Raw genomic sequence first — 12,421 nt, forward strand, 5'->3', positions numbered from 1 at the left:
CCTGTTCTAATTCTTTTTTTCATTTAACATTGTATTCTTTTTTTTTTTTTTTTTTTTAATTTTTTTTTCAATGTTTATTTATTTTTGGGACAGAGAGAGACAGAGCATGAACGGGGGAGGGGCAGAGAGAGAGGGAGACACAGAATGGGAAACAGGCTCCAGGCTCTGAGCCATCAGCCCAGAGCCCGACATGGGGCTCGAACTCACGGACCGCGAGATCGTGACCTGGCTGAAGTCGGACGCTTAACCGACTGCGCCACCCAGGCGCCCCAACATTGTATTCTTAAAGAGGATCACACAGCAGTTGGTTGGTCTCTCCTTTTTTGGGGTCTTGTTTTTTCGGGCTTTTTTTTTTTTTTTTTTTTTTTTTTTTTTTTGCAGTTTCATAGTACTCTCTTATACACATTCCTTTGGTTTAATCAGCCACTCTCCTGTAGATAATTATTTTAGAGTTTTGCTATTAAAATGGTGGTAGGGGGTGCCTGGCTGGCTCAGTCAAGTATAACTGTTGACCTTAGAGTTGTGAGTTTGAGCCCCACGTTGGATGTAGAGATTACTTAAAATCTTAAAAAGTAGTGGTACATTTTATAGTTTTCTGCAGCTGTTATATTTTTGCCAGCGTATCTTGGCAAAAATCTAATCCAGTAGGGATTTGGTCTTCTACTGGTGGGGTTCCTGTAGTTAAATGCGTATGGTATTCTAGTTATTACCCATTTCCCTTCTATAGAAATTATACCATTTTACATGCGGTACATGTCTGGGTATGCTTGAATTTGTTTTTTGTTGTTCCCCCTCTTCCATTGGTTCTTCGGTCTTTCTGTGTGTAAGTTCTGTACTGTTTAACGATAGAAGCTTTAAAAAATAATTTTACATTTGGTACAGTTGTACTCCTGCTTTTCTTCTTTTTAAGATTTTGCTTGTTATTCTTGCTTGTCTAATTTTTCAAAAGAATTTTATATTTTTTCTTACTCCTGAATGAAATTTTGGTGGTATTTTTATTGGCATAGCATTAAATTTATAAATTTGTTTTGGGAAAATTGTCATCTTATGTCTTCCTATCCACAAACACAGTATGTATTTCCATTTGTTCAAGTCTTTCATTTTTATTTCATGGTTAAAAAGAACTCTTTACGTCAATTATACTTCAGTTGTTCAAGAAAATCTGTGTTGAAACATGGGAGAAAAATTATTTGTTTTCCCTGACAGTGTCAAATGAAGTTCATATTTTTGATTTAAATAAATCTTTTTTATTTCTTTAGACTTTTTTTCCCCAAAATTTTTATTTAAATTCTAGTTAATTAACATATTGTGTAATATTGGTGTCAGGAGTAGAATTCAGTGATTCATCACTTACATACAACACCCAGTGTTCCTCTTAATGTGCCCTCACCCATCTATCCCATCCCCCCACCCCCCTCCCTCAGTCTGTAACCCTCAGTTTGTTTTCTATCATTAAGAGTCTCTTATCTTTCTCTCTGTTTTTCTCCCCCTTCCCATATGTTCATCTGTTTTGTTTCCTAAATTCTACATATGAAAGAAATCATAATGGTATTTGTCTTTGACTGACTTGCTTTGCTTAGCGTACATAATACACTCTAGTCCATCCACATCATTGCAAATGGCGAGATTCAGTTATTATTTTTTTTTTTTAAGTACACAGCTTAGTCATGGCCCTGAGATCGAGACCTGAGCTAAGATCACGAGTCAGACGTTTAACTGGCTGAGTCACCCAGGCGCCCCAAGATTCTAGTCTTTTATTCTTTTTGATGGCTGAGTAATATTCCATTGTATGTATATATTTATAAGTTTATATATGTGTATATATTTTAATATATAGACACATACATACAAATACCACCTCTTTATCCATTCATCAGTCATTGGACAATTGGACTCTTTCCATAATTTGACTGTTGTTCATAACGCTGCTATAAACATTGGGGAGTATGTGTACCCCTTCAAATCTGTACTTTTGTATCCTTTGGATAAATACCTAGTAGTGTAATTGCTGGGTTGTAGGGTAGTTCTATTTTTAATGTTTGGAGGAGCCTGCAGACTGTTTTCCAGAGTGGCTGCACCAGTTTGCACATCCATCAACAGTGTATGAGTGTTTCCCTTTTCTCTGCATCCTCTCCCAACATCTGTTGTTGCCTGAGTTGTTAATGTTAGCCATTCTGAGAAGTGCGAGGTGGTATCTCCTTGTGGTTTTGATTTGTATTTCCCTGATGAGTGATGTTGAGCATCTTTTCATGCATGTTAGCCATCTGGCTGTCTTCTTCGGAAAAGTGTCTATTCATGTCTTCTGCCCATTTCTTAATTGGATTATTTGTTTTATGGGTGTTGAGTTTGAGAAGTTCTTCTAGATTTTGGATACTAACCCTTTATCACATATGTCATTTGCAAATATCTTTTCCCATTCTGTAGGCTGCCTTTTAGTTTGGTTGATTGTTTCCTTTGCTGTGCAGAAGGTTTTTATCTTGATGAGGTCCCAATAGTTCATTTTTGCCTTTGTTTCCCTTGCCTCCAGTGACGTGTCTAGTAAGAAGTTGCTGCGGGGGCGCCTGGGTGGCGCACTCGGTTAAGCGTCCGACTTCAGCCAGGTCACGATCTCGCGGTCCGTGAGTTCGAGCCCCGCGTCAGGCTCTGGGCTGATGGCTCGGAGCCTGGAGCCCGTTTCCGATTCTGTGTCTCCCTCTCTCTCTGCCCCTCCCCCGTTCATGCTCTGTCTCTCTCTGTCCCAAAAATAAATAAACGTTGAAAAAAAAAAATTAAAAAAAAAAAAAAAAAAGAAGTTGCTGCGGCGGAGGTCAAAGAGGTTGCTGCCTACGTTCTTCTAGGATGTTGATGGTTTCCTGTCTCGTGGTTAGGTCTTTCATCCATTTTGAATTTCCTTTTGTGTGCGGTCTAAGAAAGTGGTCCAGGTTCATTCTTCTGCATGTTGCTGTCCAGTTTTTTCTGACACCATTTGCTGAAGAGATTGTCTTTTTTTCCATTCGTTATTCTTTCCTGCTTTGTTAAAGATTAGTTGACTTATATAGTTGTGGTTCCATTTCTGGGTTTTCTTTTCTGTTCCGTTGATCTATGTGTCTGTTTTTGTGCAAGTACCATACTGTCTTGATCACTACAGCTTTGTAATGTAGCTTAAAGTCCGGAATCGGGATGCCTCCAGCTTTGCTTTTCTAAAAAAAAAGAACTCTTTCATTGTTATCCAAAAGTAAAACAGATTGTTGTGTGAAGTAATTAATTCACTTGTGAAGTATATGGTGAGAATTCATGAATTGGGTAACAATTTATGTTAATGACTTAAAAGTTACTTCCAACTCCAAAATGTGATACAAATCTTTTTATTCAAGTTTATTTATTTATTTTGAGAGAGAGATAGAGGAAGAAAGCATGAGCACAGAAGGGGCAGACAGCAAAGGAGAGAGAGAGAATCCCAAGCAGGTTCTTCACTGTCAGCACAGAGCCTGACTTGGGGCTCGAACTCATGATCATGACCTGAACCAAAATCAAGAGTCAGATGCTCAACCAACTGAGCCACCCAGATGCCTGGGTGGTATATAAATGGTATATAAATGGTATATAAAAGTGCATTGTATAGAAAATGTGAATGTATTTTACTGTCTTTTTTATTCCTCTCACATTGAGAGAACTTGACTGTTCTTTCAAAACTATAACTGAGGGGCACCTGGGTGGCTCAGTCGGTTAAGCGTCCAACTTGGGCTCGGTTCGTGGGTTCAAGCCCTGCATCAGACTCCGTGCTGACGGCTCAGAGCCTGGAGCCTGCTTCGGATTCTGTGTCTCCTTCTCTCTCTGCCCCTCCCCTACTTGCGCTCTTTCTCTTAAAATAAATAAACATTGAAAAAATAAAAATAAACTATAATTGAGAATGAGTTAAAGGAGTGGAAGTAGGTTAGGGGTTGTACAGCACTGGTTTGAAATCTTTGCTATCAATGAAGGAGGTAGGCAGTGAACAATTATTTTATTTTATTTTTAAATATATATTTTTTAACGTGTATTTATTTTTGAGAGCGAATGCGTGCGGGGGAGGGGCAAAGAGAGGGTGAGACAGAGGATCCAAAGCGGGCTCTGCGCTGAAAGCAGGGAAGCCCATGCAGGGCTTAAACTCACGAACCGGGAGATCATGACCTGAGCCAAAGTCAGGTAGCTAACCGACTGAGCCACCCAGGTGCCCCAGTGAACTATTATTTTAAAAGAGTGCCATTGGTTATTGTAACTAACAATACTTATCTTTTTAAAAATAGGATGTTTGTATGCAAATATTCAGTCTAAAGTAAGGTAAGAGTAGATTGCTAATTTGCCATTTTCAAACAATGTCAAAAAAAATCAGGTTATTTTTAAATGTTGAGTAATATATAAGTGTGTGTGGTTGAGAGTCAGCACAGGTAACGTTTTGCTAGCCTCTGATACAGCAGCAGAGGAACTCCTGTATGGTGACATGGTGTTTAACATTAGTTAGGTTTTTAAATAAGCCTTTTTAAATAAAGCACTCTTGCCTATGTTTTATCTGATATGTGATCAGTCAGGTTGTTCAGGTTTAATGCTAAACCGAAGTGTGATACGAGGTTTACTCTCTCTGAAACCTGTTTCTTGTTCAAATTTTAGGACCCTTCAAAGTTGTACAAGAAAGCAGGTGATGTTGCAGCCATTGAATGCCAATCCGAAGAAGGCATCCGTCTTCATTCACAGGGAGAAAACAGTCCTTTGTTGAAGAAGCTGTCTCCAGTACACTCAGAAATGACAGATTACATTAATGCAACATCATCTACTCTTGTTGGGAGCCGGGAGCCTGATTTCAAGGACCGAGCATTACTTAATGGAGGAACGAGTGTGACAGAGAAGCTGGCACAGCTCATCGCAACTTGCCCTCCCTCTAAGTCTTCCAAGACTAAACCGAAGAAGTTGGGAACTGGCACTGCTGCGGGATTGGTTAGCAAAGATTTGATCCGGAAAGCAGGCGTTGGCTCTGTAGCTGGAATACTACATAAGGACTTAATAAAAAAACCAGCCATCAGCACAGCAGTTGGATTGGTAACTAAAGATCCTGGGAAAAAGCCAGTGTTTAATGCCACAGTAGGATTGGTCAATAAGGACTCTGTGAAAAAACTAGGAACGGGCACTACGGCGGTGTTCATTAATAAAGACTTAGGCAGAAAGCCAGGAACTGTCACTACAGTAGGACTGCTGAGCAAGGATTCAGGAAAGAAGCTAGGAATTGGGATTGTTCCAGGGTTAGTGAACAAGGACTCTGGAAAGAAGTTAGGACTTGGCACTGTGGTTGGGCTGGTTAATAAAGACTTGGGAAAGAAATTGAGTTCTACTGTCGGCCTAGTGGCCAAGGACTGTGCAAAGAAGATTGTAGCAAATTCAGCAATGGGATTAGTTAACAAGGACATGGGAAAGAGACTGGTGACTTGCTCTATGGCAGGCCTGGTCAGTAAAGACGCCATAAACCTTAAAGCCGAAGCACTGCTCCCCACTCAGGAACCACTTAAGGCTTCTTGTAGTACAAACATCAGTAGTCATGAAAGTCAGGAACTTTCTGAATCCCTGAAAGACAGCACCACCAGCAAAACTTTTGAGAAGAATGTTATACGGCAGAGTAAAGAAAGCATATTGGAAAAGTTCTCAGTTCGAAAAGAAATCATCAATTTGGAGAAAGAAATGTTCAGCGAAGGAACATGCATTCAGCAAGACAGTTTCTCATCCAGTGACAGGGGGCCTTATGAAACCTCAAAGCATGAAAAGCAACCTCCCGTGTACTGCACTTCTCCGGACTTTCAAATGGGAGCTGCTTCAGACGCATCCACAGCAAAATCCCCGTTCAGTGCAGTAGGAGAGAGCAGTCTCCCCTCCCCATCGCCCACCGTATCTGTCAACCCTCTAACCAGAAGTCCCCCTGAAACTTCACAGCTGGCCCCTAATCCATTGCTTTTAAGTCCTTCCACAGAATTAATGGAAGAAATTTCTGAATCTGTTGGAAAGAACCAGTTTACTCCTGAAAGTACCCACTTGAACATTGGTCATAGGTCCGTGGGTCACAGCATGAACATCGAATGTAAAGGGATTGATAAAGAGCTAACTGATTCAAAAACCGCACATCTAGATATTCCAAGAATAAGCTCTTCCCTGGGAAAAAAGCCAAGTTTGACTTCCGACTCCAGTATTCACGCAATTACCCCTTCGGTTGTTAACTTCACTAGTTTATTTAGTAACAAGCCCTTTCTAAAACTTGGTGCAGTAGGTGCGTCAGACAAACACTGCCAAGTGGCTGAAAGCCTAGGCACGAGTTTGCAGTCGAAACCATTGAAAAAACGGAAAGGAAGGAAACCTCGGTGGACTAAAGTGGTGGCGAGAGGCACGTGCCGGTCTCCCAAAGGGCTAGAGTTAGAAAGATCAGAGCTTTTTAAGAATGTTGCGTGTAGCTCACTATCAGGTAGTAATTCTGAGCCAGCCAAGTTTATGAAAAACATCGGACCATCTTCGTTTGTAGATCATGACTTCCTGAAACGCCGATTGCCAAAGCTGAGCAAGTCCACGGCGCCGTCTCTTGCTCTCCTAACTGATGGTGAAAAACCCGCTCACAAGGCTTTTGCTACTCACAAGCTCTCCTCCAGTATGTGTGTCTCTAGTGACCTTTTGTCTGACATTTATAAGCCCAAGAGGGGAAGACCTAAAGCTAAGGAGATGCCTCAACTGGAAGGGCCACCCAAAAGGACTTTAAAAATCCCTGCCTCTAAAGTGTTTTCTTTGCAGTCTAAGGAAGAACAGGAACCCCCGATCTTACAGCCAGAAATCGAAATTCCTTCCTTCAAGCAAAGTCTTTCTGTGTCTCCTTTTCCGAAAAAGAGAGGCAGACCGAAGAGGCAGATGAGGTCACCGGTCAAGATGAAGCCACCTGTACTCTCCGTGGCTCCGTTTGTTGCCACCGAGAGTCCAAGCAAGCTGGAGTCTGAAAGTGACAACCATCGGAGCAGCAGTGATTTCTTTGAGAGTGAGGATCAGCTTCAGGACCCAGACGATCTGGACGACAGGCATAGGCCCGCTGTCTGCAGCATGAGTGACCTAGAGATGGATCCAGATAAAAAAATGACCAAGAGAAACAACGGACAGCTGATGAAAACAATTATCCGCAAAATAAATAAAATGAAGACTTTGAAGAGGAAGAAACTGCTGAATCAGATTCTGTCAAGCTCCGTAGAATCAAGTAATAAAGGGAAAGTGCAATCCAAACTCCATAACACAGTGTCCAGTCTTGCCGCCACGTTTGGCTCTAAATTGGGCCAGCAGATAAACGTCAGCAAGAAAGGAACCATTTACATAGGAAAGAGAAGGGGTCGAAAACCAAAAACCGTCTTAAACGGCATTCTTTCTGGTAGCCCTACCAGCCTTGCTGTCCTTGAGCAAACTGCTCAGCAGGCAGCTGGCTCGGCATTAGGACAGATCCTTCCCCCTTTGCTGCCCTCCTCTGCTAGTGGGTCAGAGATTCTCCCGTCACCTGTGTGCTCCCAGTCTTCTGGGACTAGTGGGGGTCAGAGCCCTGTGAGCAGTGACGCGGGCTTCGTGGAACCCAGTTCAGTGCCGTATCTGCATTTACACTCCAGACAGGGCAGTATGATCCAGACGCTTGCAATGAAGAAGGCCTCAAAGGGGAGGAGGCGACTGTCTCCTCCTACTTTGTTGCCGAATTCTCCCTCCCACTTAAGTGAACTCACCTCCCTGAAGGAGGCCACTCCTTCTCCCATTAGTGAGTCTCACAGCGACGAGACCATTCCCAGCGATAGTGGAATCGGAACCGATAATAACAGCACTTCGGACAGAGCAGAGAAGTTTTGTGGACAGAAAAAGAGGCGGCATTCGTTTGAACATGTTTCTCTGATTCCCCCTGAAACCTCTACAGTCCTGAGCAGTCTTAAAGAAAAACATAAACACAAATGTAAGCGCAGGAATCACGATTACCTCAGCTATGACAAGACGAAGAGGCAGAAACGAAAACGGAAAAAGAAATACCCCCAGCTCCGAAGCAGACAGGATCCAGACTTTATTGCAGATCTGGAGGAACTGATAAGTCGTCTGAGTGAAATTCGAATCACCCACCGAAGTCATCATTTTATCCCCCGAGACCTGCTGCCCACTATTTTTCGCATCAACTTTAATAGCTTCTATACACATCCTTCTTTCCCCTTGGACCCTTTGCACTACATTCGAAAACCTGACTTAAAAAAGAAGAGAGGGAGACCCCCTAAGATGAGGGAGGCAATGGCCGAAATGCCCTTCATGCACAGCCTTAGTTTTCCTCTTTCCGGTACAGGATTCTATCCGTCCTACGGCATGCCTTACTCTCCGTCACCCCTTACAGCCACTCCCCTGGGACTAGGTTACTATGGAAGGTACCCCCCCACTCTCTACCCTCCTCCGTCTCCCTCTTTCACTCCTCCGCTTCCACCTCCTTCCTACATGCATGCTGGTCACTTACTTCTCAACCCCACCAAATACCATAAGAAAAAGCATAAGCTACTGCGACAGGAGGCCTTTCTCACAACCAGCAGGACTCCTCTCCTTTCCATGAGCACCTACCCTAGCGTCCCTCCCGAGATGGCCTATGGTTGGATGGTCGAGCACAAACATAGGCACCGTCACAAGCACAGAGAACACCGCTCTTCTGAGCAACCCCAGGTTTCCATGGACGCCGGCTCTTCCAGATCTGTTTTGGAGTCCTTGAAACGCTATCGATTTGGGAAGGAAACTGTTGGAGAGCGATATAAGCATAAGGAAAAGCACCGATGTCATATGTCCTGCCCTCATCTCTCTCCTTCGAAAAGCTTAATAAATCGAGAAGAACAGTGGGTCCACCGAGAGCCTTCAGAATCTAGTCCACTGGCTTTGGGATTGCAAACACCTTTACAGATCGACTGTTCAGAGAGTTCTCCGAGCTTATCCCTGGGAGGGTTCACTCCCAGCTCTGACCCGGCCAGCAGCGATGAGCATACAAACCTTTTCACAAGTGCAATAGGCAGCTGCCGAGTCCCCAACCCGAACTCCAGCGGCCGGAAGAGACTAGCTGACAGTCCTGGACTGTTTTCTGCACAGGACACTTCGCTCACTCGGCCTCACAGGAAGGAGCCACTGCCTTCCGGCGAGAGGGCAGTGCAGACCGCCACAGGTAAGGAGGGCTCCTTCGCTGCCTGTTGTTTGTGTTGGGAAAGGAGAGGACTTGGCCCTCAGGTTGCCTGATGCGTGTATGTGAACTCTTAACGGTTTGGTTTGTATAAATAGATGTGGCATGGTATCTTCAGCGTTCTTGGTTTTGGTACATGTGAGAAGTAAGATAAGGCCTGTCTTTGCATTAACTCTGAATTTTGAGAAGAGGTACCGTTACAAAAACAAACAACACTCAAGTTTTGGAAACCAGGAAAAATGGTGCTTCTTTCTCACGCAAAAAGGCGGTTACAGTTTCTTTAGGGAGAAATGGCCCATGGGTGTTGTTGGCAGCTGTGCAGGACTTTTAATATATTCTAATCTAGTAATTACAAGTGAGTTTATGTTACAGGAAGAAATGTCAACCCAGTGTGTCTCATAATAAAAATCTAGGCTTTCAAAATTATCAACGTCGTAAAAGGGACTTCATTCTGCAGAGTGATCTCTAGGTATCCTCACAAAAGCTGCTTCAGTCGCGTATGAAATGACATAAAACGAATCCGCATGATACATTTGAAACACCTGCAAAGCTCGTAAGAACTGAAACAAAGATAGGAAACAAGAAAGTGGAAGCGCTGCCCATTCATGTAGAAAGAAGGCATCTGTGAGTGAGAAGGTCTTTATCAGAGATCTCAGCTCTGGGGGTTTGGTTGTAGGTAACTCTAGGAAGCCTGCGGAACCTCTGTAGAGTTACAAGTACAATCATGTGTATGTGTGCTTGTGCGTACTTTTCAGGGGAAAAATCTATAAATTGCATCACATTCTCCCAAGTCAGTTCTCTAAGCCTCCATACCTCTTCCTATAAAATGGTAACAATAGGGTTATCGTGAGAAGTAAATGAGATTATAATGTGTGTATTGAAGTGATTTGCACATTGTAAGTGCGCAGATGTTAGTTGGTAAAATCATTCCCCAAAAGATTAAAAACTTAGGCATTATAGGAAATGATAAACCCCTCTAAAGTGTTTTTGCTTATGATGTTCATTATTCACGAAATTTTGAAAAAGCCATTTTTGTTGAGAAACTGAGCATTCTTTAGTTTCTAACGATGTAATAAAGAGAAGAAAAATTCCTAAGTTTTCATTAGGTTCATTCAGCAAATTTTTGATGAATAAGTCACTGAGTATCAGTTTGTCAGGCACTCTACTTTGTGGGCTCTTGTGAGGAATAAGGCACACAAATACATTGTTCTCATGGGACTTACAGAGGAGGAGATAGGCGATGAACAAAAATGTACATGTTAAATGTCATTAGAGATGTGATCAGAGCGTTCAAGCAAGAAAAAGAAAAGAAAACACGGAGTGTGGAAGGGGGCCTGACTCAGCAAGCCGTCCCTGACAAGGTGACTCTAAACTGTTTGTTACCTGAAGGCCGAGCAGCAGTTAGCTGGGGAGACAATTGTACTCACTCATTGACTCCCTCACTTAGTTGTTAAAGTCTAGAACGTGTGGCACTCTCCCAGTCACTGGCGTCAAGACATGAGGTCAGGCCCCGTGAACTTTCAGCCCTAGTGACACAAGACCAATAGTAGAGTGGTAAGCTCACAAGGAAAGGCATAATCGGGGGGAAATGCTGTCAAGTTAATACTACAGTGTCAGGATGGGTCGTTACCGGGGGGGGGGGGGGGTGCCTGTTTAGGTAAAGTTATTGGTTACGGCCTAAGGATGAAAAGTTGAAGCTTGAAGGATGAGAAGCCGCCGCTTCTTAGGCTGAAGTTTGAGTAAAGAGCACGTTTGAAGATGCTGGGCTGAGAAAGAGTAGTATCTAGAGATACTCTTTACTATCTAATACCTAAATATATTAGAAGACCTTGGTGGCCGGGTCACGGTGGCAGGACAGGGAACACAGGACGGTGCGAGAATTGGGGGTGAAGAAAGCAGCCAGACCGTGTTCAGAGAGTTTAGGTTTTACACTAGGCGTAGGCAAGAGACAGAGGAGTACTGATTTTAGAGTCGCTTCTTTAAAGGATCATTCTGGCTCGTGTGTGAACGTTCACTTGTGGAGGAGAGAGCTGGTTGTAGGGAGGTTGGCAGCCTGTGGGCGGGGGGGGGGGGGGGGGGGGGGGGGGGGGAGGCGTGTGGTGCGGGCAGACCCCTGCAGGGACATTGCAGGGGTCGGCGTGGTGCCACCTGGAGGAGGCATACATAGGGAAGCACACTTTGCTTTTTTAATACGCGTGAACTTTGGAATGTCTTAGAACATCTTTAGAACGTTCAAGCGGGGAGACAGCAGGCAGTTGGAGATCTGATTCTTGAGCTCAATAAAGATGTTTTGGCTGGAGATAGGGGTGTTTCACTATGAGGTTCTGAGAAACTGTCAATATCACTTACAAAAAATAAAAGAGCTTCTAGAAAAGATAAAGTCGGGAGCAGATTCTCAAAATGTGTGCAACTTTGTACCCAGAGCACCAAGAAAAATAATAATTCTAGAAAATGCCAGCAGCAGTTAAAAAGACAAATTGTTTGATAAAGAAAGAAAGACTACAGTAAACATAGCATTTAACTTTTCAGGAAAAGACGAAGGTAACTTGATAGAAGGGAATTAGAGAAGGCTCAGAGCCGCTCAGTTGTGGACACAAAAGCGTGTCGCTGGCAGATAAAAGAAGTGATGCGAGATACGGCTGGTTCTGGTTTCTCGTCCTCGTTTGGCTCTTTTGCAGGAAGATCTGGGGAAAGCACGTGTTGGGTGATCTGTGGCCGGTGCTCTGACGAGGAGCGGTGCTCCCTGGCTCACTCTGTTGAGATCGTGTGTGAGCCTGCTCAGTGACCATATCATCCTGGTATTCTTCTGCTTACCAGTTGTGTGTGAGCTGGTTTGCTTCACTGGAACAAAACAGTTGCTGCGTTCATATGTCTGTTGATCTGTCACAATGTGATGGATGATGTTCCCCGAAGGAGGGGATAGACCCGGAATCCGGGGCCTCAGACAGCCCTGAGGAACCGCACCATTTAAAGTATTGGTTATTTACCATGTATGCTAACTAACTAGAATTTAAATAAAAACTTGAAATAAAAAAGTAATAAAGAAGCAGTGGTTAAAATTCATCACCCTTTGGTTTGTCTGTAACCATTTGTGATCTCTTCAGTTTTTTAAAAATTAATTGCCAAGGCTTAAAACTCTGGAGATTTCACACAAAGTTCAGAAATCTGCTTTCCTTTAAAAGAAAAACCAGAACAGGGGCATCTGGGTGGCTCGGTCGGTTA

At 43.4% G+C, this 12,421-nt stretch overlaps 1 protein-coding gene across 1 annotated transcript in view; it reads left to right on the forward strand.

Moving 5' to 3' along the window:
- Positions 1-12,421, forward strand: part of ASH1L (ASH1 like histone lysine methyltransferase) — a 197,686-nt gene that overhangs the window by 59,739 nt on the left and 125,526 nt on the right. Inside the window, 1 exon segment of the mRNA XM_043568552.1 lies at positions 4,627-9,184. Within this exon segment, the coding sequence (XP_043424487.1) occupies positions 4,627-9,184 (4,558 nt within the window).

Source organism: Prionailurus bengalensis, chromosome E4 (assembly GCF_016509475.1).
Source record: "Prionailurus bengalensis isolate Pbe53 chromosome E4, Fcat_Pben_1.1_paternal_pri, whole genome shotgun sequence".
Classification (NCBI taxonomy): domain Eukaryota; kingdom Metazoa; phylum Chordata; class Mammalia; order Carnivora; family Felidae; genus Prionailurus; species Prionailurus bengalensis.